The 27,722-nt window shown below is 48.8% G+C and overlaps 1 protein-coding gene and 1 long non-coding RNA gene across 6 annotated transcripts in view; both read left to right on the top strand.

The window, feature by feature from the left end:
* Positions 1–27,722, top strand: part of Rrbp1 (ribosome binding protein 1) — a 65,296-nt gene that overhangs the window by 26,924 nt on the left and 10,650 nt on the right. For 4 of the 5 annotated variants that reach the window (XM_076570761.1, XM_076570760.1, XM_076570759.1 and 1 more), the window contains 8 exons: positions 13,760–13,908; positions 14,880–15,002; positions 18,690–18,842; positions 19,611–19,729; positions 21,061–21,214; positions 24,028–24,166; positions 24,987–25,156; positions 25,282–25,316. In XM_076570761.1, coding sequence (XP_076426876.1) covers positions 13,760–13,908; positions 14,880–15,002; positions 18,690–18,842; positions 19,611–19,729; positions 21,061–21,214; positions 24,028–24,166; positions 24,987–25,156; positions 25,282–25,316 — 1,042 coding nt within the window. Of the gene's footprint in view, positions 1–747; positions 1,062–13,759; positions 13,909–14,879; positions 15,003–18,689; positions 18,843–19,610; positions 19,730–21,060; positions 21,215–24,027; positions 24,167–24,986; positions 25,157–25,281; positions 25,317–27,722 lie in introns of those variants that run through there. The other variant, XM_076570762.1, reaches the window with a different exon arrangement.
* LOC143273006 (uncharacterized) lies at positions 1,718–5,645 on the top strand. The gene is made up of 4 exons (XR_013050803.1): positions 1,718–1,858; positions 1,961–2,016; positions 4,920–5,028; positions 5,510–5,645. It is a non-coding gene; the product is annotated as an uncharacterized LOC143273006 (long non-coding RNA).

Here is a 27,722-nt window from a genome sequence, read left to right as displayed (position 1 = left end):
GGGGGGGGGACGGGGCGCTGCATCTGCTTACACAGGCCCAGCACAGCTCCCGGCTTCAGCAGTGATGGATGTTAGGACTCCAAAGAGACATACAGAGATGGCACCATGCTGACTCCTTAAGTTCAGAAAAGTAGGCTACCAAATTCTTGAAACACTGATAACGAAAGAAGACAAAGACATTAAATATGAGATAATACAAACAAAAACAACTTTAAAAAATAGCCTTTCTTCCTATTTCAGGGGATTGATTCCAAGGCATTCCCCTGCTCCTGGATTCCCAAACCTGCAAATGCTGAAGTCTCATAAATGGCATCATGTTTGCATATAACTAACTCACTAAGTCCCATACACTTCACTTTCCTTTTTAAAAAAGAGTGTATTTATCGTCTAACCCTACAGTGCTGGGATTCAAACCCAGGGCCCTTATGTGCGTTAGGCAAGTTTTGTGCCAATGAGCTACATCTGTAGCCTGCCCCATAGACTTTAAATCACCTATAGACTACTTCAGATACCTAATACAATGCAGATGCTATGTAAATAGTTATGTTATATTCTTTAAGGAATAATTACAAAGAAGATGACTGCTTATGTTCAGTAGCGACACTTTTTCCCTCTTTTTGTTTTGTTTTGTTTTTTTCATGTTTTTGATCCGAGGTTGGTGGATCTGAATGGGGAACCTGTGGAGGCAGAGTGCCGGCTGTCTCACAGCGAGAGGCCAGTTGTTCTTTGACTTTTTTTTTTATGCAGTGTGCTGATATTTTATTCTTCAAAAGTTGGAAGCAACCCTGAAGAAGGCATTGGCTCTTGTGGCTGTGACAGCGCCCCCAGAAGTTGGAAACCTGTTTGGAAGGCCTTCGATAACATTCATTCTCCTTGGTGCAAGGCCACATGGGACATGAATCCTAATGAGATGTTGCAGTAGATAATTTCCCATTAAAACTCTTCTTATTTGATGGCCTTTTTAAATTACTTTAGGGGCATAAAATTGGGTCTTGATATATTATCTTAAATGCTGTATTCCTCATCCCCAAAATAATAAAGCAGTAATGATAATTTCCAAATGCTGAAACAATCCAGAAAGAATCCTGCAGGATGGGGGATGTGTGTGTGTGTGTGTGTGTGTGTGTGAAGGTGGGGGGAGGGTAGGAGTTCCTTTCCTTGTGTTTGGCAAGCTCTCTGGACGTAGATCAGCATGTCAGGCCTCTGCAGTGCACTGATTCCCATCAGTAACTGTTGAAATGTAGAGCAGAACAGGAACCACAGAGCTGAGGTGCTTCGTAGAAGCCCAGGGTTGTCATGAGGAAGTATGGTCTTCCAGACAGGCTAGAACTCCAGCCAGGGGGAAGAGACCATGGTTTTCGAGCTGTAGAAGTTCAGGTCAGGTGATGGGAAGCATTTATAAACATGCGAAGGGAACTCTTGAGTAGCACTTGGCTGAGCAGTAAGTCCTGAGATTCCAGGTACTGCCCAACTGACAAGTCTATTTAGTCTCCCCACCCTTCGCCCCCTCCCCCAACTTTCACTGTACAGGCTGGTCTCAAAATGATGGCCTCCTTGCCTCAGTCTCCCAAATCCTGGAATAGCCATCATGCCTGGTGTAGCCACCTTTTTTCCTAAATAATCAGGAGAGTATATTGGTGAGGCTCCCTGGTGAGCTGCAGAAAACCCTTATGTCCTGAGGGTGTGTGAAGGTCTATGAGAGTCTGTTTCTGCTGTTCATAACTCTGTTCCCACTTAGTATCCTTAGGTAAGTGAGCCCCCACCTCATCTCTACGATGTCAAGACTCCCCTCAGCTTCCTGTTATACTCAGGATGTAGGGGACTTTGAGTACTTCCTGCTTGCAGTGATGTGGACAGGGTGAGCATGCTTTATGTGGAGGTTGTCCATTCCACTCCATGGCCAGTTTTTGTGGAAGGTGATGGAGATAAAAGAATCATGTCTTCTCATTGTGTCTTTTAGTGCAGTGGCCAGACCCTGTGTGGCATTGTCAGACCAAAACTGGCAAGAACGTGTTCGTGAGTTACTGTTTTTATGGTTGCACTGTGTACTTGGCTCTGCTGTGTGCTAGGTGTTATCTGAGAATGACACACGTGGTATGGCCCCTGATGGCTGTGGGTATGAGGACAGCTTGGTGTTTGCATTTATATATAGTGCTTTAGCTGATTCCTTGGGGCCAGGCTGCCCTGGGCTAGACCACCCATTTGTGTTTACCTGATGGATTCTGTCACAGTCTGCTTATTTTCCAGCAAAATATATTTCCCGTTCTTTCTAGTTCATGGGCTGGAAAGATATTTCTTATTCCTTTGGCCACGATTTTCCTGATTGATGATGGCTTGGGAGGGCGACCCAGCCCCAGCCATGGCTGAGCAGTGATGGGGGAGTAAGGCAGGTGTCTTACAGAGGACCTGCACTGTCTCACTGCCTGTGTGGGTGCGGGCAGCATGAGGCAGAGGCCTCAGGGTGGGCTCAGTAAGATACACACCCTTTCCTCCATTGTACTGGTATTTCTAAGTACAACATATGAATGAATGTATATATATATATATATACACACACACACATTCAGGCCTGCTTCTCATTTATGCCTGATCACCTGGTAATACTGGCACAACTTCCAGGGAAACTTGGCAAAGTAGGGCTTCAGACTATGGAGAATTCTGATTTTGAGTCTCATGTGTGAAGACCCAAGTATAAACAACAACAAAAACCAGTACAAAGCCAAGTATCAGTGAAGTGCTTGGGATTACTGGCCATCTTGTTTCAGAAAGCAGTGGGAACTCAGATTCACCTTGACTAGCAATTTTTTGAACTTCCTCCATGATTTTCATCACTGAACTAAAGCATGAACTGTAGTAACTGAAAGTTTGGGGCCTGAAATCTAACAGTATGGATACTTACCAGAGGGTCACGGAATCGTCTTATTAGTCTGATACATGAAGTGTATTAGAATTCACCTGATTTAGTACCAAACCTTGCAGCTGGAACAGGGTTGCCAGGTGAGCAGGCAAGAGTGAGAAGCAGACCTGAACATTTTCACAAAGCTAGACTTAGGTTCTAACTCCCCCAGCTGGCCTGCCTTCAGCCATTTTGCAACCTAGCCACGAATAAGTGTCTGTTTGTCCAGAGCTGCCTGTGTTCTGGGGACCACATGTGCCCAACACAGAAGAATTAGAACGGCAGGTGGTGCTAGGTATCCGGCAGTGTAGGGCTGGGCAGATGAAGTAGCCTGAGATGATGCTGTGAGGATCCAGGAAATGCTGGAGGAGTGGGTCCCATCACTGGTATAGAGCAGGCTGGGAAGGAAGCTCTTCCCACAAATACAGGAGACCTAGACTTGGGCAGGGGATGAATGAGAAAGGCCCTTGCACCACGAGGTTTTAACAACTGGCCGCAGACAATGAGAGTTGAGAGAGATGCTGTCCACTAAGAGCTTGTTTCTGATCACCCTGGCCATTTAAATTAGTCCAAGATAAGACTCAGTTCTTTGGTCATACTTTCTGTCCTTTAATACTCTAAAAAGTAGTCACATGTTGCCAGTGGCTGCCTTTTAGAACAGTGCAGAGATAAAATGTCACCATCAGAAAGTCCTTTTTGATACCCCTGCTCTAAGTAGCAGCCATTTAGGGGGAGGAGGACTCCTGGGTCACCTTGCAGGCATCCACATGAAGAAGACATGGCTTTGCAGCCATGTGTTGGCTGTTGGCATCATACACAGCCACTCCCCTACTTAGTTCTAGCTGTCCACTGTTCCTCATATCATAGAGAGGCCATAAGAATGACATCACAGTGCAGAAGCAGTGTGAACTGGGCTTGCATCGCCAGTCTCACTGTCCCTGGTTGGTGCAAGGCCTTTGATGACAGGTACCCTAGAGGAGACATGGCAGATGTGGAGGCAGACCTGGGCACATTTCTGTAGGCCAGCTGGAGCTCTTCCAGAACTTCCGCTTTGATGTTACTTTAAGGGACTGATGGGGCCATGCCACAGGGTTTAACCACTTGTCTGTGGCAGTGTTTTGACAATGAACACCTGACCCCTGCTTTTAAAAATGGATTATTACATAAAAGTATGTTTCCAGCAAACAGAATTTAAATAGTAGGGAAGTATGGATAGGGTGAAAATCGAAAGTCTTTCTTCCAATTCTGTCCCTGTCACCATTCACTTCTGGGGGACCCTGGGGACCCTGGAGACATTGCTGTCACATGCAAGCCAATTAGAAACTGCTGTTTGCTTTGCAGTGTATTGGTGACATCGTTCCACATCAGGCTTGCAAAGCTGCCACACTCAGCTCTGAATGTATCGTGATTTATTTAAATGACACTTAAGTAGTGTGCAGGCTTTTTTGGGTGCTAAAATTGATGCTGCAGTGATGTACATATATTGCTGTGTGAGTGTCTCTTAAAGTAAATTCCTAGGTCTGTAATTACAAGTCAGAAGGTGGGTACATTTGTCATTTAGGAAGACTGCTCCCTCACTCTCCAAAAACAGTTGGTGATTTACAGAGGCCTGCTTGATTGTGTCAGAGCTAACCCCTGTGTGGTTCTTCTGTCGGACTGAGAAGGGTTTGTGTTGCAAAAGGGTGTTATAAGCTCTTGCATGGAAAGAGGAGAAAACACTGGCCTGTGAAATAAAAAGTAGAGATTCTTTTCTGAATGTTTAGGGACTGGGAATTGGTAGAATCCTAGAGAAGTGAAAACTACCATGAATTGAAATGCCACTCTTTGGAGTTCCACTGCTGGCCTGGTGGGTAGTCCAGCAACTGTGACCAGCATCCTTTAGGATGCACAGGAGCATGTGTGTGTGTGTGTGTGTGTGTGTGTGTGTGTGTGTGTGTGTGTGTGTGTGTGTGTGTGTGTGTGTGTTGTGTGTGTGTATGTGGTGGTGGTGGTTTTTAAATTCTATTTTTATCCTTGGATTTAGTCTGTGCCTTCTTAATTTTGCCTGCCTGCTTCCCACCCTGAGCCGAGGGCCGCACTGATTACTTCAAATGACCTCGTGGTGTTGTGCTGTCAGGAGATCTGCACTAGAAGTGAGTTTGGCTAGATCCCATGTGGGTCTGGGATATGGGAAGTACACTATATGTTCCATGACCCTGAAGATAGCATGAGTTCTAGAATGGGGGAGCTGTTAACTGGAGTGAGGCCTGTTTCCTGTTGCTGGTAGGAGGGGCTGAGACCAGGGTCCAGGTGAGAAGTCTACCATAGGGCACATGGCCTTCTTGCTCTGTGGGACAGGGGTGCACCCAGGGGCTGTGGTACTTTTGTCATACTCTGTGGATTGGCTTTTTGAAGGACCCCCTTCTCCTTCCCCAGCTGGCAGGCTGGTAATTATTCTGGGGCTAGTTGACCATGATGTCGTGGCCAGGAGAATCTCACCAGCCTCATAATGTAGAAAACAGAAATAGGCTTTTATTAGTCTCTCATGGCTTTCCTGGGAGAAAGGACATCACTGGGAGATAGGATTGTGGGTATTTTTTTGTACCTTTCATTCACCGTTTTACTTTTTTCTAGTTTTTCTATTTGTATATATTTTTTTAAACTGGAAAGGAAACAAAACTCCACTCTGGAACTCCTGTCTGTGTGTTCCTGGAGCGTCCCTGGATGATGGAAGGGAGGCCTGTTAGTCCTTCGGGACAGTTGGGGTGGAGGGAGGCGGCAGCCAGTTCTCTCAGGCCTCCCCCAAGATGCCAGTGCCCGCCACCCACCCACCCCTGGTACCTGTTGCCTGGTAAGTGCTCGTAAGCTGAGGTAAGATGAATGTCAAAGGTGCTTCTGTACCCTGAAGCTAGTGGTGGCCTGTGGGTGCTGGTGGCGGTGTCTGAGCTCTTTGTGTGCAGAAATGCAGTGTAAGAAAGTCTGTAACTTGACAGGCATGGGACAGAAGAGGTGAGGAAGGGTTAGTCGACCTTCCAGGGATCCTATTCAGGGCGTCCAGAGCAGCTCAGCGCTTTCTTTAGACTATTTAATGGGCCATGGTTGCGCTCTTTCCTTCCTCTGCCAACCTTCGCCTCTTCACACATGCTTCAGGTGCCCATCCTGCCTTGTCCTTGTCCTGCCATGTCCTGGTGCTGTTCCACGGTGTGGCAACCGTCCTGTGTGGCCAGGGTTTGTAGAGGTGCTTGATGTCGCTTTTCCAGCGTTTACACCCCGCACAGCCCAGCTCTGCCTGTTTTACACAGCCACAGCTCAGACTTGGCAGAAGTCATGTGGCCAGCAGGTGGCAGTACAGGGTCTCCATAGCAGTTCTCCTGGGGCCCTTCCCATCCATACAGTTAACCCCTCACTCTGTTTACAGCTGGAGCCACCAGGTGTGCGCTCAGAACAAGTCTTGGTGACCTTTTTATCTTTTGACTTGAACTCTGTGTGATTTGAGACATTCACTTTCTGTATGAGTTTTTCAAAACCCAGACCCCCATTTCTCTCCCTCCCCCCTTCTCTGTTCCTCTCTTCCTCTCCCTCCAAAAAGAATGTAAAGTGATCCCTCAGGGAAGTGAGTTCAGTGAGAAGCTGCTAGATGACACTCTTCTGGACATCTGCATTTGGTGACTATTGGATGTGGCAGTGCTGACTTCAGGTACTGTCCAGGCCTCTGTGGTCTTTCTGTAGGCACTAAGGAAAATCGTGACTGCCGCTGGAACTCTCTCTGGTTTTCGGCCACTCTGCCTGAAAGCCCGAGCAGGGAGCTTGCCCAAGGCCTTCCCACGGTTGTCTTTAAAACTATTGTGATTGTGGATTTGTTTTCCAGGTATAAAAAATTGTTTCTATTGAAGTCTGGAGAGAAAACCCCTCACGTGTAAAGAGGAAAATAGTCATTCAGTCTGTAGGATACCACTTAATGCACACATCTTTCCAGCTTGGTAATGGATTATTCTCTTCTCCAGCCAAAGGGAAACCCTTAATAAGCTGTTCTCCATAGCTTCTGTGCTTGGCCCCAGGGCATTGAAAACTCCAGATGTGAATGTTTGTGGCCATTTAGGGGTCAGGTGTAGCTGTCATCATTGGCCTATGTGCTCTGAGAAGTGCTGACCAGGGGTGAGCTGCCTGCTCTGGGAGTGGAGTCCCCACTTAACCTGTTGCCCAGGGCCAGTCTTGGCTGTGGATGGAAGAGCAGCACCAAGTGGAGGTGGGAGCAGTCATGTTGTGTTTTAATGTCTTTGAAGGCCTTGACCTTCCCCACAGACTCTTGGCCACACTTTATAAATACACAGTTGAGGGGAGGTTGCAGTGATGTTGGTCTACTTTCCTTGTTATTAGAGAAAGTGTCACCTGCCAGCTTTCCTGGGCCCTGAGGAGAACTGGCCTCCTGATAGGAAAAGGGATGCCTCTAGATTTGAGATGAGCAGGATAGAGAACTTGCCTTTAGTCCCTGGACCTTTGGTTGTAAATGTAGATGACTTTGTAGAACTGGGCTTCCAAGAGGCTTAGAGGTCTGGGGCCTGACCATTCTATATGGCTGGGGTGGTTGGGGTGGCCTGGGCATGGAATCTGCTTAAGGTTGGGATGTGACTTTCTTCCTGTGGAAATGCTGTGCTGGGGACTTGTACCATCCATGTCATTCCCTGGGAGTGTGGAGAGACAGCAGCTGTCAGGTATGGTCTTTGCATTTGAGGGGAAGGCCTTCAGAATGGGTTTGGACAGTCCCTAAGGACATTCATTTGAATGTCCTTGCCACTGGATCCTCATTAGTCCTCAGGCCATGCTCCTGTCAGGCCCCACTGTGAGGAGTCCCTGGGCTGTCACCTGGGCTTCTCACACTTAGTCTCTGAATACTCTTGGGCTTGAGCTCTCTGCCTTGGGCTCTTACCTGAATTGCCTGCCTTCAGCCTTGTCCCTCTTGGCATCCCAAACAATGCTCCCTTTTAGTGGCTGCACTTGTGGGATAAAAATCCAGATCTCTGGGGCCCATGAAATCTTGCACCTATTCCAGGCTTACCTCCCTCTACTCCTTGGGGAATCCAGAGTCCTGGATCCTGCAGACTCTGCCTTTCTGGGCTGCTCCCCTTCTTCCTGCAGGCGCCTGTGCTTTATTTAGCCTCTGCTTGCTTTCCTGCCAGGGTGCTTCCCTGGGCTCCAGCATGGTGCTCTGTTGCATGACATCCCTGTGCCTGCTGTGGTGCGTAGCTGTGGTCTTCCTTTCTACTTATCTCTCCAAGCCTAGCCTTCTGCACACTTCTCAGGGACACAGTAAGTGCATACACTGTGTTTGGAAACAAGCTGGGTCTGCCGGTCCTGGGCAGGGATGTTGGGAACCTACAGTGATACTCAGCTCCCTTTAGCCTCTAGCTGTCCACAGGTACCCACAAAGCAAGTCCTGGAGTGGGCTGATATCCTCCCTCCGGGAGAAAAAGTGGGGCCCGGTCAGGGCAGGTATGTTCTATAGCTGGACACTGGTGGTGGCTGCTGCTAGAGCAGTGAGCTCTGAGTCTCAAGAGTCCCCTGATGTTAACATCTTCCTCTTAACGCTGAGGCTGTTCATTGGGGAGTTGGTGGTTATGCAGGCAAAGAGCAAATTTTCCTGAAGGACCCCACAGTTGACAGAGAAGAGACTCCTAAGTGCCTCTTTACAAGTTTCATTTTCTCGGTGCTAAAGTATTTTATCTCGGTGCTAAAGTAGCAAACCACATCATAGTTTTGAAGTCTGGGGTGCTAAGCACACTGACTGACTCTTCAGGCTTCTTGGCAGTCTTGGCAAAGTCTTCCCTCAAGCCCTTGAAGCTTAGCATCATGAGTCAGGACAGTCTGCCCTTTCATGAGTCTCTGTGTCAGCCTTGGCCTCAGAGAGTCCATCCTCAGAGCCTGCCTCTTGCCTGACTTCTTCACTGTTGGGCTGGGAAGGGACAGTTGTCCAAGGAGGGCTCTTAATGGTTGGGCCTCCAAAGTTGGCCCTGGGGTTGGTTTTCAGTGCTTTCCCTGTGCTTCGTTCCAAGCACATTGGAAGTCAGTCTCTTTGCAGCCAGGCCGGGAGGGAGGAACAGTTAATACTGACTCTACAGACAAGGAAACAAAGGCAGGAGGTAGGTAAGTCCAAGGACACAGATGAAAGGAGCTGAGTTGGAAATTGACATTTTTGCCTGGGCCATTGGACCCTCTAGATGCTGCACTATATATAACCAAGGCCAGGGGTGACCTGTAGGCTGGCCCTGGCCTGCATATATTTGTTTAGCCCCTTGGTGGCTTTATTCATTTGTTAGGGAGTTAGCTGTCAGCACTGCCAGCCCAGTCTCTGAGTCTGCAGCTGTAAGAGTTCTGGACTGACTTCCCCGTGTAAGCTGTTACGTGGAGTGGAGCCCTGTGCCTCAGGCCCCTCTATGCAGAACAGGCCTATCCTGGTCTATGCAGTTTGCGGCATTCCTGAAGGACCTGGCTCATGTGGAGGTTGCTGTGTCTCCGGTTGATGCCAACCCGGAGTAGCTGCTCTTTGCTGTCTGTCCATCTGCCTCATTCCTCTCCAGACCCAGGCTGCCAGAGTAGCCATCCAGGGAGCTGACCTCTTCTGAAATTCCCTGACCCCTTGCTCTTTCTAAAGCCTGTGGTTAATGGAGTAGATATGGAGTCTTTGGCAGGTTTATTCTAATAGCTTAAGATTTCACAATACCAAGGATTAGGAGAATCTTCAAGCATTTGCTAGAGGCATGAGTAGATTGAGTGCTGTGAGCGGGGTGCTGGGCTCCTGTGGGCATGTTGTGTGGATGTGACTCATCCAGGATCCCCCCTTTTGTGTGTCAGTTTTACTGACTCCAATTCAGAGACAATGGAGGTGCTGCCTTTTTTTTCCTTTTAAATAGAACTAAAAGATTCAATGAAAAATGTTTTGTGAAGTTATAACTCTCTAAAAATAATGTAAAGGAGGGTGTATATATGGAGAAGGCTGTGGAAGTTTCTGTGAATGGAGAAGGGGGATAGGCAGAGAAGGCTCCATTTTACTTTACACTGCTTTGGATTGTTTGACTTGTTACAACTGTTTACTTCTAATGGAAATGTTTAACAAAATTTCATAGTTACCCTAGGAAGTTTTAATAAGGATTCATTAGAATGCTACTTAAAAAAACTTATCAGAAAGATGTCTTCAAGATGATTTCATTTTGTTTTTTTTTATTATATTTAAAATACTTTCATTTTCTTTTTTTTTTTAATCTTAGTGATTATAATATAATTAAAACATTTCTCCCTTCCCTTTTCTTCCTCCAAACTCTCCCATATACCCCTCCCTGCTCTCCTTCAAATTCACGGCCTTTTTTTCTCATTAATTGATATTGCATGCATATATGTATTTATATATATCCATATATAAAAAATTTCTAAATGTAACCTACTCATCTATATAAAATTCCTCGTATGTATATGTTTTCAGGGATGACAACCAATTTGTGTCCTCTTTCCCCAGGGAAGGCCACATCCTGCTCCCAACTTTCCTCAGTTGTCTGTACCTTCTTTGGGTAGGGTTGAGCCCTTATGGGCTTCCCCCCAGCTGTTTTGGCAGGGCCATTGATGTAGTCCTTGTTCAGCTTACATTTGGGCAGTCATGTAGTGAGACTTTATGGGTGTAGCTTCTGACATTACGGGTAGACAGAATCTCACCCACAGCAAACTCTTCTGGCTTTTACAGTCTTCTTGCCCCTTCTTCTACCATGTTCTCTGAGTCTTAGGTGCTTTGTGGAGGTGTCCATTGGGACTGAGCTCCATAGCTCTGCATTTTGATTGTTTGAGGTTTTTTTGTAATGGTCTCTATTTGTTGCAAGGAGAAGTTTCCTTGATGAGGGGTGAATACTGCTTATGAGGCGAGACCCTGAAGGAGGATGTGAGCAGTCTGGATATCAAGTCCAGAGTGTCACTTTCAAAGAATACCCTCATAAACCCTCTGAACCTAGGAAGGAGCTTTTAGACAGTGCTGGAAGCATCTTGAAACATCCCACAGCTGATGCCTATACCCAAGATGATGTTCAGTAGTAGCAAGGCCTCCTCCAGCAGTGATAGATGTTTCACTCCCTCGGTAAAGGGTAGGGTTCAAGGGATAGGGCCTAAAGGGCAGTGTCTTTATTTGAGTTTTTCTTCCTCCCCCCTCCTCCTTTGAGACAGGGTCTCATGTAGCTCAGGCTAGCCTTAAAAACTCTTGTTCTCTACCTCTTAAGTGCTAGAATTCCAGGCATACACCGACATGCTCCATTAGAAGAATGTCTCCTGGTGGAGAATTCAAGAGAGGTTAGAGATTTCAACCACTCACGGACTTCTTGAGGATAGGGCCTTCTAAGAATTTTGGCAAGGAGCATTTTGGAGTCCATGGGGCTGGAAGAGCATAGAACAGCCAGTCCAAGAGGAATATGGTGTGTGTGAACCACATTGGTAATTTAATAGTCCTGGCTAGCCACATTAAAATAGGTCAAGAAGAAATGGTTGGAATGAATTTTAATGTGGTTGATATACTGAAATAGGTCAAGAAGAAATGGTTGGAATGAATTTTAATGTGGTTGATATACTGTGCACCCCAAAAAAACTTATCTGGGGGTCAGAGAACAGAACAGCCACTATATTAAACATAGAGGTTAGGCAGTGGTAGCACATGCCTTTAATCCTAGCATTCTGAAGGCAGAGATCTGTTCAAAGCCACACTGGAAGCATCCAGGCATGGTGACATGCTTTTAATCCCAGGAAGTGATGGCAGGAAGCAGAAAGGTACATAAGGCGTGAGGACAAGGAACTAGAGCCTTTTTAAGCTTTTAGCTTTTAGCAGCAGTTCAGCTGAGATCCATTTGGATGAGGATTCAGAGGCTTTCAGTCTGAGGAAACAAGATTAGCTGAGGAATTGGCAAGGTGAGGTTGGATGTGGCTTCTCTGATCATTCAGCGTTTACCCCAATACCTTGTTCCGGGTTTGTTCTTATTAATAAGACCTTTTAAGATTCATGCTACATTTTAACAGCATACTTCATTCAATTTATCTAAAGTTCTTATTCTCTCAATTTGCATCCAGTATGTCGTTCTTGTCTACACTGAGTTTTTGAAACTCCGTGTAAACTTTTTGCTTGAAGTACATCACAGGTTGCAGGAGTCACATACAAGTTCTCAGGGAACATTGTGTCTGGACCGTTCTGAATCGGGAAAGGAAATGTCTCTACAGCCTTCAGCTGCATATACGCTTAAGAGGCCAACATGCCTCGCCTGTGTCTTTTAAACCCTGGGCAGTGAATAGCCTCCCAAGGTTGGGGGTGCATGGGAAAGCCAACAACAGAAAAATGTGTCCTAAGAGTGAGCTCGTGGGGTGTTTTGTTTTATTTTGGCTCTGTAGCACTCAGGATTATATTTGTTTTGGTATGTATAAATAAGTCCACTATTAGTTGTGTGTGCGTACATATTTCAATGAAATTCAGGGGGTGCCTACACACATACTCTTCCCTTTTCTTGGTAATATAAGCTCTTAGGTCTTTAATGCTCATGTGGTTATTTTTAAATCTACTGAGCTTTCCCAAGGTAAGAAGTTATAAAATAAGGTGCTCGTAGCAACCAGCTCGCCCACATCCCACCTTCCCCTTATTACGGTATCACGCTGAGTGCTTCCACTTGTAATAAAAATATTGTGACTACGAAGTAAAACTATTGTGACAAGTCAGAATTCAAGGTTGCTGTAGAAACCCTCCCCATTCCTTGTCCTCGAAAGGTAGGCTTAGCTGAATTTGCCATTGCAGGCCCGTCTGTCTGTTTTAGTGCATTTGGCCTTCTGTTTCAACTGTGGGGCAAATTTAGCTATCAGCCAAAGGAATTCCCCAGGCATTTCAGGTCATCTATCTCAGTTCACTCATTTCTTGCCTGCAAAGCAGCATGAGTATCAACAGAGACTGGGGGTGGGGACGTTTAGGGGGTTTTGTTTGTTTTTGACAGTGATGGTGGTGAGCAAGTGGTCTGTACCTAGGGAGTGGACAGGCTCATTCTGGGACACCTGGCCTAGCCATTCGGCTCCTAAAGCCAGTCACTACTTAAGCTCCATCCAGGGAGACTGGAGCTAGAGTGCTTGTCCCTGAGTGTGGGGAGCAGACTCCTAGTACCCTCCAACCTTTCCCAAGGCTTTGCGTGTGTGGTTCTGCTCACTGGAGTTAGTGAAAGGTCACCGGCAGTCAGTGCCCATGGAGATGCTGAGGTAGAAAAAGGAACCTCACTGAGACATGGAAGGTGAGAAGAACCAAAATGTTTCACTAGAAAAAGAAGAAAGAGAAAGAACCTCTGAGGAAAATCTGTGCATAGTTTTGCCCATCATTTTTGCTGTTTGTTTATTTTGAGGCATGGTCTAATTTAGCTCAGATAGGCCTCAGCTTCCCTATAGAGTAGAGTATGACCTTGGCCTTGCTGCCTTCCTCTCTGGAGCATCCTTGGGTTGTGCAGCGCCAAAGCTTGAACCAGGGCTTTGTGTGTGATCAGCTCTGTCAACAAAACTCCTCCCTCCCTGCACAGCTTTGTCTTGATTTAAAAAGGAGGAGGAAGAAAGGACGAAGGCTGTCTGTAGCCCAATGGCAGAGTGCCTGCTTAGCATGGACTGAGCTGTGCCTTTGATCCCTATTACCAAGAGAAAATGAGGATGTTTCTCTTAGCCTTGGCTGAGACTCTTTGGGGATGTGGCCCCATCATTTATAAAAAAAAGCCCACTGTACCAGCCTGCTGTTCTGAGGTGTGGAACAGTTCTGCTTGCCTCTGACCAGGGCCACCTTTTGATGGACATTGTTGTATACCCCCTGTTTTGGGGTAGAATGTAAGCCCCTGCTCCTTCCCCCTTCAGGACCCTCAGACTGCGACAGCCCCCTCTTCCTGCCCTACAAGACACTGGTCTCCACAGTTGGAAGCATGGTGTTCAGTGAAGGCGAGGCCCAGCGGCTTATTGAGATTCTGTCTGAGAAGACTGGAGTTACTCAGGACACTTGGCATAAGGTAGGCCACTGCAGGGCTGGCATGCGTACCTTTCCCCCAGAGATCAGCATCTGACTCAGTCCTGCCTCTGCCCAGCTTGACAAGCCATGCCCAGCTTGACAAACTGCAAAGAGAATGGCCCTGCAACAGTTTCCACTTCTAGAGAATCCTGCCATTGTTGCCTGTGCTCAGGCCGCCTGGGTCAGCTGTCCGTGATCTGCCCTGCTTGCCCGCCCAGAAGGCAGAGCAGGGCCTTGGGGTTGCATGTGCCTCTGGGCTTAGAACATGGGATCTGGCCCAGCTGGCTTGGGCCAAAGTACAAGGAAAGAAATCTGGACACAGTGTGTGACAGAGCCCTGTGACATGCCCCTTGTGCTATAAGGGCAAGTTCAAAGACTGCTTTCTACTCTCTAGTGCCCCTGGCCAGTGAACTGTTCTAGGAAGTGAGGTATGCGAGGGTTTGTTCCTTGACTAGTTAGGATGTAACTTTGCTGGTCAGTTCAGTGGCTGGAGATATTGGGGATAGTCCTTTCCTGGCTGTCACTTGGGGATGACATGCTCTGTATATTCTCCCTGATTCTGGGAGCTCCTTAGCAAGTAAGCACTGGGGGTGTTTCCTGGACATAAGTGTTGGAGGTCAAAGTAGCTGGAGTCCTAGCTTACCTCAGACCGTGTCCTTAGAGTACAAGTTTCCTGTTCTAGCTCCCACACTGCAGCCAGTGGCCTGCAGCCTGCATGTACTGTCTTTAAGGCTGGAAATACCATGCTTATGAAAACTACCCCAAGCGCCCATGTACACAAGGTCTGGGAGTTCCTGAAGGCTGGGTAGCTTAGCAGGACCGTCAGTTCCCATGGCGGTGTCTAGAGTCAGATGGAGCCACTTACCTTGAAGACCATGCTACCTACCTGCGGTTCTCTTATTTTACTGCCAGAGTGGGGGGAACTATGTATCTTTCTGTTCTCCTTTAACATGGCTTTGTCAACATTTTTAGGCCACTCAGAAGGGTGACCCTGTAGCAATTCTGAAACGCCAGCTAGAAGAGAAAGAAAAGCTACTAGCTACAGAGCAAGAAGATGCAGCTGTTGCCAAGAGCAAACTAAGGGAACTTAACAAGGTACTGTCTAAACTCAGAAGTGAGGCAGCCCCTCCTCTCTCTGTTCTCTGAGGACCCCCTGCCCCAGGGCCACAGCTGCCCTTGGTCATCAGGACAGGTGGCTTTGACAGGCTAGGCTTGTCTGCCTAGCATATGGCTCTTACTAAGCCAAGAATATTTTGACTAGAGATTCTGTGCTGTCCACCCAGGTATGGTATTGGGGATCCCTCCCATGTGGTCTAAGAATACCTGCAGCTCAGCAGAGACCAGGAAGGACCTCAGATTGTGGTGGTTCCTAGGGTGACAAGTCATCCATTGAGTTGAGTGCACTTAGGAAGGAGGAGGTGCACACTTAATCCAGGGTGGTTGTCGTGAGAACTGGGGCAGAGGTTGCTTTTCCTCCTTGTTTCTGACATCAGTGGAGTGGTATACAGAGGAGTTCTTGGCTACCTGTGGCTGGCTGGAAGGTTTTGACTCTGAATGGCAGGTGGTTATGAGGCAGGCTTGGGCATTGTTCAGGCTATGCCAGGTCCCCAGGCATGGATAGTCAGTCATTCACTGCTGAACTAATTGAAGCCTCTCCCTTGCCTCTCTGCTTCCGAGAGGTGGGTGTCAGAGCATCCCAAGAAGATATGGAGGGGAGGGGAAGGGGAGTCTTCATGGGCCTGGTATCCTTTAAGTTAGAAAGTTGTCTCTTGGGCCAGATGCTGTGGGTTTTTTCTTGCCCTCTCCCTGGGTTCTGCCTTCTCTGTCCCAGGCAGCAGACTCAGGGAGATGGCCTGGGTCAATAAATACCTGGCACTATCTTAGACATAGCCCTTCCCTTAGGTACTCCCATCTGGTTACTTGAGGCAAACTAGACATGAGGCAGATTGACTTTGTCCTCAATTCAGTGGTTGCCCCTCTGAGCTAGACAGAAAAGTTGGTTGAGAAACAAGCTAGTCACCCACCAGGGACCTCTCCTAGGGTTCAGTGGCCTTCTTTCCTACCTCCCAAGGTGTCACCACATGGCCTTTCCTTGAGCTGTCCGGGATTACTGGAAATGCAGCCTTTAACTACTTGTCCTGGCTTAGCACAGCTGCATGCACCGTCTCCTCCTCATTCTGTGCACACTTCATGTTAGGGTTTCGGCCTAGGCTGCAGTAAGGGTGAGTTTGTTTATACCAGGGAGTTTGGCAGAGCCCTCCCACTTCGCAGGTCACATGACTAGCATACCATCTGGATCAGAGTCCACCGTTCTGGGGAGCTATTCTTCTGTACCTTCTGCCTTAGTTAGAGTTTCTATTGCTCTAATTAAACACCATGACCAACTCAGGAGGAAAGGATTTATTTCATGTTAGAACTCTGAATTCACACTCCATCCCTGAGGGAAGTCAGGCTAGGAACTCAAGACAGGAACTGAAGTGAAAGCCATGGAGGCTTGCTCAGGACTCCTTGTCCAGGGGCAGCATAACTGACAGTCTTCAGATGACTCCAGAGTATGTCAACTTGATAGCAAAACAGAACAAAACCACCCGCCCCGATACCCTCTTTGTAAATAGACAGAAGTCCCGATGGGAACCTGCTGACTCCCCAAGTCACCGACCAGAGGCTGCAGCAGTGGTGGCCCCTCTGGCGGCCTGGGTGCTGCTTGGCTAGTTAGCTGTGTCTGTGCCCTTTAATTTAGAAAGGGCTTAAGGCAGGATGGATGAGGAGGTTGCAACCTCTGATAGAATGGGCTCTTTCCCATTCTGAAATCACATTCACCAAGGACAGGATGGCAGGTATGAAGGAAGTAAGGCCTCTTAGACCTTACCTCTGTGCTGGCCACTCCGTGTCCACGCTCTCCCTCAGAGGTGGCTGTGTGATATGGTTTCAAAAACCACAGTAGCACCTGATTTCCAGACAGATTCATTAGGTCTAGATTCATGTCCCATCCTCCTTTGGCTGAGGCAGTAGAATCTGTTCTTGGTGTGGGCTGCAGGTCCAGAAGCCTTGATTTTTGTTACCTACCTCATCTTCCAGAGTTTGGGCCTTGGCTCTGATCCAGATTTAATGCCAATGTCCAGCTGTGATCCTCTGTCTCCTAACTGCATCCGGTTTCCTCTAAGCTCAGGAGACCCAGGGCTGATCTCTGTTTAAACCTCTTTCATGCTTTGGCACTAGCTCCTAGTCTCCATCTCCAAGTCTGCACCCTGAGAAGTAGCCCTCTGCATCTGACCTTCCCCTCTTCTCTGGATGGCTGCCTGTTCCCAGTATACCCTACTCTTTCTTGCCTCCTCTGAGGGGCTCCTCTACTTCCCTGGTGGGTTGCACATTTTCTTAATATCCCGTATGACTTTGGTTCCCAGCCCTCTTTGGTTCCCAGAAATCTTTTTTTGGTTTTTTTCAAGACAGGGTTTCTCTGTGTAGCTTTGCGCCTTTCCTGGAGCTCACTTGGTAGCCCAGGCTGGCCTCGAACTCACAGAGATCCGCCTGCCTCTGCCTCCCAAGTGCTGGGATTAAAGGCGTGCGCCACCACGCCCGGCTCGGTTCCCAGAAATCTTAATGGAATTCTCACATGGAGGTGATCATTATAATTGCCACAGACCTGCATTTGGCAGACTGTGAGCCTTGTAGAGCAAACACTCTGACCGTGCTTGGTCCAGCCTAGCAGGCTGTTTGTGAGCAAGTGGCCACTGAGGTCCTCAGCTGGCTTGCAGCTGAGGGAGGAGCTTTTGTTGGTACTTGTATCTTCCCTTTGTAAATAGTTAGATATTTATCATTTTGTCTGCCTTAATCTTCCTTATGCCCTTGAAATTGTGGACAATTTCAACAGAGCCAGAATGTTTATGTCATTCTTGTGTTATATCTCCTAGCCCCAACCAATGAGAAATTATATGAGAAAATGTTACTGAGCATATGGAAGTTCTCCTTACTTACCTTAATTCTCACAGGAGCCAGTGAGAGTCATAGGCTCTGTGTTTCACGTTCAGTCCCTTCCACATTTCATTTATTCATATAGGGACATTTTTATACTTGGAAAAGGGGTCTTGCTTAGTGATCTTTCTTGGAGTCATGCCAGAAGGCCTGGCCTGGATGTACTGAGAATGCTAGTTATCTGCAGTCGGCTACTCTCATGTGGAAGGTCCTGACAGAGTTGGGCCCATGACCAGTGTGAGCAGTGTCTAAAGGCGCTTATGGGCTTGGGTATTCTTGGGAGCTCCATCCCTAGCCCTTTTAAATGTTCAGGGCTCAGGTGAGGCTTTCAAGACTCCACGCCAAGGAAGGCAAAACTTTCTGGAAAACCGTTCCAGCTGTTGTCTTGCCAGGTACCACACTCTGGACTAGACCATTGTGTGTCCACTCCAGTGCCGGAGCATGAGGCCTTGTAAGATAGGGCTTTGCTCAGCTGAGGAGCCCAAGGCCTTCATACACCAGCCAGACACTACTGGGTACTGAGCTGGGATGGGAGGTAGTACGGGTCCAGCCTCTATCTGGCGGAAAGTCTGTGGACAACCTGCAAGTCTATGCAGGGGCTCACTAAGCCTATGGAATGGCGCCAGGTCCCAAAAAAAAATGTGGCAACAGAGCACCAATGGGTGCTGGTGACAATACTCATCTTCCAGGCTAGACAGAACCAAACTCCATTTAAAACATTGCCCTTCCAGTGCTTTTCAGGAAAACACTCTGGCCCTGTCTCTGCCTGCCTGGTCAGCTCTCTCACTCCCACCCGCCGTTTCTTCTTAGGAGATGGCTTCAGAGAAGGCCAAAGCTGCAGCTGGGGAGGCCAAGGTGAAGAAGCAGTTGGTAGCCCGGGAGCAGGAGATGGCAGCTGTGCAGGCACGGATGCAGGCCAGCTACCGGGACCATATGAAGGAGGTGCAACAGCTGCAGGGCAAGGTAGGCGCAGGGAAGGAGAGGGCCGGGTGAGGTGGGGGCACAGGGAGTGAGTGGCGGCTGAGGAAGTCTGCTGAGCTTGAATTGGCTGGATGCTCTTGTACGTGTCTGAGCTTAATAACCAGGAAGGTTTAACATATATTTTAAGGAGCACCTTTTCAAAAGAGCCTTGCATCAGGTGGTGCCTGAGGATCAGGCTTTCAGGCGAGGCTGGAGTGATGCTGATTCTACTCTGTGTGGTTGGGAGGATCCCATAAAGGAGGAGACCTGAACATCCCTTTACCTGGGTCTGGAGACCAGCACTGGTGACTCCCTGTCTAGACTGGCCCTCAGTGTCAGAGCCTAACATTCATCTTCTGAAACCTATGCTTGGCTCACTCTGGTCATGACTGCCTCCCTGCTGCATGTCTCCCATGTCTCCCATGTGGGTTCAGAAGGCAGGAGATGAGCCCTCCTTGAGGTAGTTGTACTTTGTGGCCATGTGCTTTTTTTTTCTCTCAATAGTACACCTGTGTGACCTCAGGTCCATGTACATACATCTGTGGCATTGGGTAGAGAGAAGAGATGTGTTATGGGTGATGGTGCAGGAGGCCCACACTTACTTGTCCCTGAGACTCTGACACTAGAGTGGCTCCATGCTTGGGCCCCTTGCTTAATGCACACTCCTTGGAGCAGATGTAGCCTCCAGCCTTCCACTCTGAGCTGTGTGACCAAACTGGGCCAGCATCAGCTTTCTGTGTGTGGCTGATGTTCTTGTCGGTAACTTTTCAGATCCGCACACTTCAGGAGCAGCTGGAGAATGGCCCCAACACCCAGCTGGCCCGCCTACAGCAGGAGAACTCCATCTTGAGGGATGCCCTGAACCAGGCTACCAGCCAGGTGGAAAGCAAGTAAGTTGAGGGTCCCATGTAGAAACCGTGGTACCATGATCCCTAGGGCTTAGGACATGGGTGCATTTAGTGGGTGTATTGTGGGCTATAGCAGATACAGTCTAGTGTCTTTCTGGATGTGGGCCTGTTGTTTCCACTTGCCCCCCATCCAGCATCTATGTGGGTTCTGAGCAGTTGAGTCTTTGGGCAGCTGGCCCAGAGCCCCTCACGTCATTGATGTCTCAGAGCCGATGAGTGCCAACCTGCCATGCATCCTTGCTGGCATACATGGTATGGAGAGGGGGTTGTCACAGTATTGAAGCCAGATTTGTTCTAGAAGAGAGTATAGGTATTACAAGGACCTGCTGTGGTCCCAGTCCTCCACTGGGAGGGCTTGGGGGCTGAGGAACTCTGGCATTGTCTGTCATGTGGAATCTGCTGTCACTTTCTGGAGGAAGTTCTGAAGTTTGGGGAATTGGCAGCTGCTGCCTCCCCTCAGTCCAGAAACTCCCCCAGTAGAGGGTGCGCACAGCAGCCAAGTGGCTTTTACCAACACTATCTCCATCTCCAAGTCCTAAGCGGTCCCAGGAAGGTGCCACAGCACCCTTTCCAGGTCACTTGGATTTCTGCACTGTACGGTGCTTGAGCTAAAGGCTCTGTCGTCTAGTCGCTGGTACAGTTAGGAAACCCTGAGTCAGAGAGGAGGGACCCCATCTGTCAATGGAGCACAGCAGCTCTCAGCCAGGTTTTACACTTCTGTCTGTCCCCTTGTCTTGTCTTATGCTTTCTCTGTGCTAGTGATAGAGGTAGACATTTGATTAGTCTCAAACTTTCCTTTCAGTAAGTTTCCTGAAATTCCAGAATGTTCTTAAGGCCTGAGACCCACTTTAAAGTGCCAAACTGAAGGCACTTCGTTGTAAGTGCCTTGATCTCTAGCTTTGAGTGACCTCCCTGGTCATCTTCTGGAACAAGGAGCCAGGACAAGTGCCATCAGTGTCTTCAGGAGGCACTCTTCTAGCCTGGCCATTGTCTCCTCTGCCAGTGAAGTGAGACTCACGGAGTTTGTGGACTGCTGCCCAGCACTGCAGGGGTCAGGGGAGGTGCCTTGCACCTGTCTGAGTTTCCAGTGGTGTCTGGGAGAGGCCTTTTGCTCTCTTTGGTCCACATACTATATTGGCAACCCATTTTCAGTAAAACCCACACCAAAAGCCACATGGTTGACATGCAAAAGACTCTTAGATATGGCCCTAAGACTTGGGCACTAAAATAGTAAAGGGCAGATAAGCCTGAAGGAGGGACCAGCTGCCAGTCTCTATCACCTTCCTCAACTGGGGCTGGGGACTGTCTTGCAGGCAGAACACAGAACTGGCAAAGCTCCGACAGGAGCTTAGCAAGGTCAGCAAGGAGCTAGTGGAAAAGTCGGAGGCCTCCCGGCAGGAGGAGCAACAGCGGAAAGCTCTGGAAGCCAAGGCAGCCACCTTTGAGAAGCAGCTCCTACAATTGCAGGTGAGTAGCAGTGGTAGCCACCTCAGCATCTAGTCACTGCCCACCAAACCTGACTGAATAGCAGGAACAGTGCCTGGTCATACTGAGTCATCCCTTTCCAGTTAGAACGAACAGCTAGAGACGTAGTCAGTGTTTAGGGCTTAACCCTTGACCTTTGCCTTGTTAAGAGCCGTAGTGTACAGTAAATGCGGTGTGCTAAGCATCAGTGTAAGTGCTTAGTATCAGTTAGCTCAGCTAATGTTGTAACCTACCCTATGAGGTAGGAACTGTTGTTGGCATCTGCCATTTACTCACAGGGATGCTTGTGACCCAGAGAAGTGAAACAACTACCCAAAGTTTACATGGCCAGGACATCGCAGAGTCAGAATCTGGATCTGAGTCCGGCTCCTGCAGCTCTGGAGTGGCCAGTGAGCTAACTGGCTGGAGATGCTGTGGCTTGGAAGCTGTTTCCCAAGGATGCCTAGTCTCTTTCAGAAAGAGGGAGGGAGGTTGTCCGCATAGCATGCTGGGTAACACCCACAGGGCTTGAGTCAGCCTCCAGGCCTTATGGCTTCTGATGCTCCTAATAGCTTGTGTGAAGACAGATTGGCCTAGGCTGAGGCAGTCAGAACTGAGCCTTGCTCCTCTCTGTTCCTGGGCCTGAGAGTAGCACCTGTTGGGCAGTGTGACTTTGAGGATGACCGGAAGGAAAGGGCTCTTTCCATTCTGTGCTTCCTTCGCCTGCTGCTCCTTCACTGTGAGTCAGCTAGCTGTTCAGGGCCCAGGGCAGGCAGGGGAGGCCTACTGGGTTGGTTCCCAGAGCATGGACATCAGGAGGTGGCCCTAACCCTGACCCCAGAGCCATCTCTCAGGCTTGGCAGAAAGGAAGTGTAAAATGTTTTTTGAGGGCATTAATGGTACCTGTCCTGGCTCCTTGTCCCAGGTTGGACTGAAGTTTAAAGTCCCAGCAGTGTTTATGGGAGTTCATAGCCAGTTGGCCTAGCATAGGACTAGCCTTTGGGATTCTTTGATGTGATTGGCTGTGTTGACCACCTTCTTCCGGGCTAAAAGACTTGATGTCTAAGATGTATATGTGTGCCTTCTGTTAAAGTTTTAAAGTTTTTGATTTCTGTAGATGAATGGATTTCCTGTGATTGCTTGTTGAAATGAGTACTGTAGTTAATGCTGGCCACAAGAAGAAAAACATGCAGTCTCCCTGCAGTCGGGATTGGTTCTCCTCTTTAATGAAAAGAGAGACATAGACGGGCTGTGGTCTTCTTGCACAGGTGACATCTCTGTCCTGTTCCTGTCAGGACCGACACAGCAGTGAGGATAGCAGAGCCCAGGTAGGCTAGCAGGCTCCTGCTGTGACGGAAGGGCAGAGGAGAAGCAGGCCTGCTCACTAGGAGGCGCTGCTTTTGTGCCTTTACTTGGAGCTGAGCCAGAGAAAACATTACCTACCCTAAAGCCACGCCAACTTCCCCCTGGATAGTGCACACTTTTCTCTAGCTGAAGGGGCACATCCTTAGTAAGGGCTGCCCTATCACTGCATTCAACTACAGAGGGACGTTTCCGTCCCGCCTGGTCCCACAGCCGTTCAGTTCCAGATAATACACAGAGGCTTATATTAATTATAAACTCTTTGGCCTATTACTCAGGCTTGTAACTAAGTAGCTCTTACATTTAAATAGCCCATAATTCTGGTCTGTGTTTAGCCATGTGGCTTGGTACCTTTTCTCAGTGTGACATTCTCATCTTGCTTCCTCTGCATCTGGCTGGTGATGCCCTTCCTCTTCCCAGAATTTTCCTAGTCGCCTGCACTTCCTACCTGGCTACTGGCCAATCAGCATTTTATTAAGCCAACAGGAGTGACAGATCTTTACAGTGTACAAGAGCATTATCCCACAGCAGTCAGCCCTGTCTCTGTGGCTCTTACTGAAGTGGTTGGCCTAGAACCACCCTGTGCAGACACCCTGTGCCCTAGAAGAGAAGGAAAGTGGTGTTTTCAATTCTGTCAGCCCCTCAAAAGGTTGAGGCATGACTTGGAATACCACTTTAGCTAACTAGAGTTATTTGTTGACTGGCCCCTCACCCACCCGTGCCCCAGACAGACTTGGGTTCTGCAAAGATCTATCTGGCCGTTTGTAGGATTCGGCCTGTCAGTACTCCTTCCCTAGGAGCCTGGTGTATGAAAATGATTGACAGATGGCCTGAGGAGGATTGAGTGAGATCACCAGAGAAAGGCCTTTCTGCCACTGAGTGGAAAACAGAGAACATCAGGCACATCAAAGTTGTATGGCTCTGAACAAGGGTGAGGTGGCCCTGTCTGTATTGACATGGAAGTCTTTGGGATACAGACTAAAAATGGATTAGACATGGCTGAACACTGAGTTTTATTTGGCTGAACTTCTAAGGGAAAGAGCTGGAAGTGCCGTATGCCTTAAGTGTGTGCCTGTTTGTGTCCGGCCGCTTCACAGGAGAGACCTGACACCATGGGGAAGCTAGCTCCCAAGAGAAGGGCTCTCCTCTAGCAGTTGTCCTCACTGAAGGGCTGCTAGCTGGGGAGGATGTATCCAGGCTCCATTATCTAGAAAGACTTACTCTGTCCTGTCATTCTCTCCTATCGTGTGGCTCCCAAAACTAACTGCAGATGATCATGCTTGGAGGCAAGCACCTTTACCTGCTGAACCATGTCAGTGGCCCTCCATCCAGAGACCACAGTGAATAGGAGAGCCATGTAAAGAGCTTTGTTCTCTCTCTTCAGCTTCCAAGCTTACAGGAGCTAGGCCTCTTCTTCTGCTTCTCACAGCCCTCTTCCCTCTGTACCTCCTCAGGCATCTCATAAAGAGAGTGAAGAGGCTCTGCAGAAGCGCCTTGAGGAGGTCACCCAGGAGCTGTGCCGGGCACAGACGAGCCATGCCAGCCTCCGGGCAGATGCTGAAAAGGCCCAGGAGCAGCAGCAGCGGGTGGCAGGTGAGTGCAGTCTTAGTGGCTCTTTGTGGTGGGGCCCAGATGAGTCTGCCCAGTGACCTTGTCTCACTGTGGGAACTAGAGCATAGAGGGCCACGAGTGTCCACTGGGTACAGAGTAGAACCTGGAAGGATTAACCATGAGCTGAGGACATAGGGCTCGGGCAGGGCCTACAAGGGCTGGATGAGGCTTAGGCAGTGCTGGTGATAAGAATGTGACCATCAGTCACTTACCCACCCTTCCTCCTGAACACCCTGACATGGGCACTAGGTCACAACAGTGCCTTCTGGACAGACAGTATGTGGAGGGACAGAAAGCAACAGGAAGCAACACCTAGGACTGAGCCTGAGGATCAGCCTTAGGGAGAGATGGGGAGTGTCAGGCTCTGGACCATCTTAGCCGTGGGACTTCTGAAATGACCATAGGAGGAGGCTGTCCCCCACAGAGAAGGCCAGAGCAGGGCCTTGGGGACGGCACAGTCACTAGGTGTCTGACTTCGGCTCTCAGTCCCAGCTCATATGAGCCAGTGTTTTCTAGAGAATGCATCTTGTGCAGCTTGCACTGAGTGTGCTTTGCTTGATCTTAGTTTTCTGTTGGTGGGTCAGTTCACCTCGTGCTCACAGATGTCGCTGCCGCAGCATGCTTTTGTTTACCAGTCCACAAGAAGCTCCATGCGGAAATGGGTTTTAAGGCCTCTGGGCACATTGCACAGCCCAAAAGGGAGCCCCTGGTGTGCTGTGTGTGTTGGAGGAGGAGGCAATAGCTGAGATACCCAGCCAGGCATTTCCAGACCCTGACCTCTCTCCTTGCCCTTCTGAAACAGAACTGCACAGCAAATTACAGTCTTCTGAGGTAGAGGTAAAAAACAAGTGTGAGGAGCTGAGTAATCTCCACGGGCAGCTCAAGGAGGCCAGGGCAGAGAACTCACAGCTCACAGAGAGGATCCGTTCCATCGAGACCCTTCTGGAAGCAGGCCAGGCCCAAAACACCCAGGTCAGTCCCTTCTCAGGACAGCCCAAGGTGAGGGTGGACTCCACTGAGCAAAGGGCCTCCAACCCTGCCCAGTTCCTGCATGTGTGAGCCTCGTGGAACCAAGGAGCTTTGTGTGTTTCTTTCAGGCCAGCCAAGCTGAGGCGGACCAGCAGCAGACTCGGTAAGCTTCAAGGAGGGCTCTAAGGAGCTGCAGGGCTTAGCCCAGGTTGGCCATGGCCCTTGGAAGCTGGAGCTTTCACTGGAATGCTTGGGTCTTGGGGGGAAGGGGGAACCCCTTTTAGAGTCCCCCTTCTTAACCTGTCCCTTCAGTTACTTAAAAAACAGGAGACAGAGTTGGGTAGGGAACAAAGCCACCTTGCAAGAGTTTTGCATTAGTCTGCTTTCCATTGTTCCAGCAGAATATGCGAGGCTGGGGACTCTTAAAAAGAAAAGGTTCTTAGCTTGCAGATTTGGTATCTGGCCTCTGGTGAGGGGCTTCCTTGGCTATCACATCATGGTGAGTAGCACTATGGCAGGAGTCTATATTAGGAAATTGCTCGTGGTGAGGCAGGAAGACAGGGTCAGGCTTATTGTTTGTAACAGCTTGCCCTTATAGAAATCAATTCCTTTTTAGGTCAACACTCCCATGACTGAACTGCCTCCCCCTAACCCACCTATTAAAGGTTCCACTCCTTAACACTTGAGGCTTCCATAGCCCAAGTCCCTGGATGAACACGGCAGGCAGCGAAAGCTGCTGCCGCTCTCCAGGAGCAAATTGAGCTCTGTGAGGGAAAGACTTCCCGAGAGCTCCAGTGGTCCAGGGTTGCTCTCAGTTTCCTCAAGGCGAGGGGTTTTTAAGGCTCGAGGTCCAGAAGTCAAATGAGGAAGTGGATGCTGTACTCCCTTTCTTTTGGAGTAGTCCAGAGCACATTACAGACCTCATTTCCTTTGTGAGGTGACTTCCTTGCTGGCCAGACTACTTCCCCTCAGTGTCAGTAGCTGCACAGACCCACACCAGGCCATTCTCAGGGCTGTTTATTTGCTGGTGCTAAGGCCAAACTATCTGGATGGGCCAGCTCCCATCAGGCTCAAGTCCTTTTGACCAGTGCCTCAGGGTCAGATGCCCACAGGCTTGGGAGGTGAGTGCTGGCTGCCATGGTCTACGATCCCAAAGCAGCCACGTGAAGGAGGGGCATGAAGGATGGTCTTCATCTCCCTGAATACTGGCAAGTGTCCTAGGATAGCAGTCAACAAACCCCTCATTCTGGCTGTCGCTGCCAAAGAGTTGTTTCCCCATGTGCCTTGCAGCAAATGCAGCTCCCTAGCCACAGCCTGTCTGTCCCCACGTGTCCACCGGGCTCTGAAACTGGGGGTGGGGGCGGTGTTAAGAAGGAAACTAGGAACCCACTTGAAGACCCAAAAACCAAGTCTCTCCACCTCCTTTCTCAGAATGCGTGGGTAAACATCACATCTCCTGATGGTGTTTATAAGGTGGAGAGGTTGTGTTCATTCAGGGCTTTCTCTTGTGTTTTAAGATCGGATTTTTGAAACCTGGCATGATAAGACACACCTATAATTTTAACACTTTGGAGATTGAGGCAGGAGGATTACAAGACATTGTATCAAAACAAATCACCTCAGATATTTGTATAACACAGTACATTACTAAGATAACTAAGTCACATTCCAAACAAGACTTGTTAATGTCTTGCCTGGTGTTGGTATGTCTAGCAGAAACTGGTTGATTTCCTTCTGAAACAGTGTATCTGTAAGTTGCTTAGGTGGGGCCATCCTGTTCTGAGCTGAAGTGTCAACCCCAAATGTTCTGGAACTTGATAGCAACTGCCAAGGAGGTTATGGTCAGTGTGTCCTTGCCACTGATCTTCGTTCTCTGCTTCTTCGGGGTCTTGTCCTGGGCATGCTTGAGGTGTTCTGCCGGAAGAGACTCTTAAGTAATGCTGGCATTAGCGGGAGTAGCTGAGGGATCCCAGTGGAGCTTTGAGGGTGGAATCAAGGTTCCGTGGGCCTGAAACCTATAGCTGCAAAGCCCACCAGGGTCTTCAAAGCCAAGTCTGCTCTATTCAGACTTGAAATTCCTGAAAACAGGAAGCTGTGCTAGGCAGAGTCGTTATTAGTCAGGGTGGTTAGGATGGCCGTGTGTTCAGCCTGTGCTGACATTATAGCTGATGTTAGTGTGAGTTAGAATGGTGGTTTTCAGAAAGCTTTGACCATGGCCTCCCAGAAGAAACATGCACATGTGTGTTCTCCTCTAGCTGACATTGGCAGTCAGACCCCTGCACCCCTACACCCCTAGACTGGTGGCAGCTCTTCTGCCAGGCTTCCCAGCATCTCAGAGTTGCTCAAGCTGGTGGTTCAGACTGTCATTGATGTCTTAGGATTCTATTGCTGTGGAGATACCATGACCACAGCAAGTCTTATAAAGGAAAACTTTAATCGGGGCTGGCTCACAGTTCAGAGGTGTAGTTCATTATCATCTTGGTGGGAAGCATGGCGGCATGCAGACAGACATGGTGCTGAAGAGGTAGCTGAGAGTTCTACCTCTGGATCTGCAGGCAGCAGAAAAATG

The sequence above is a fragment of the Peromyscus maniculatus genome, chromosome 4 (assembly GCF_049852395.1).
Source record: "Peromyscus maniculatus bairdii isolate BWxNUB_F1_BW_parent chromosome 4, HU_Pman_BW_mat_3.1, whole genome shotgun sequence".
Lineage (NCBI taxonomy): Eukaryota > Metazoa > Chordata > Mammalia > Rodentia > Cricetidae > Peromyscus > Peromyscus maniculatus.
The sequence above is the reverse complement of the archived record's forward strand: the minus strand, read 5'-3'. Positions and strand labels throughout refer to the sequence as shown.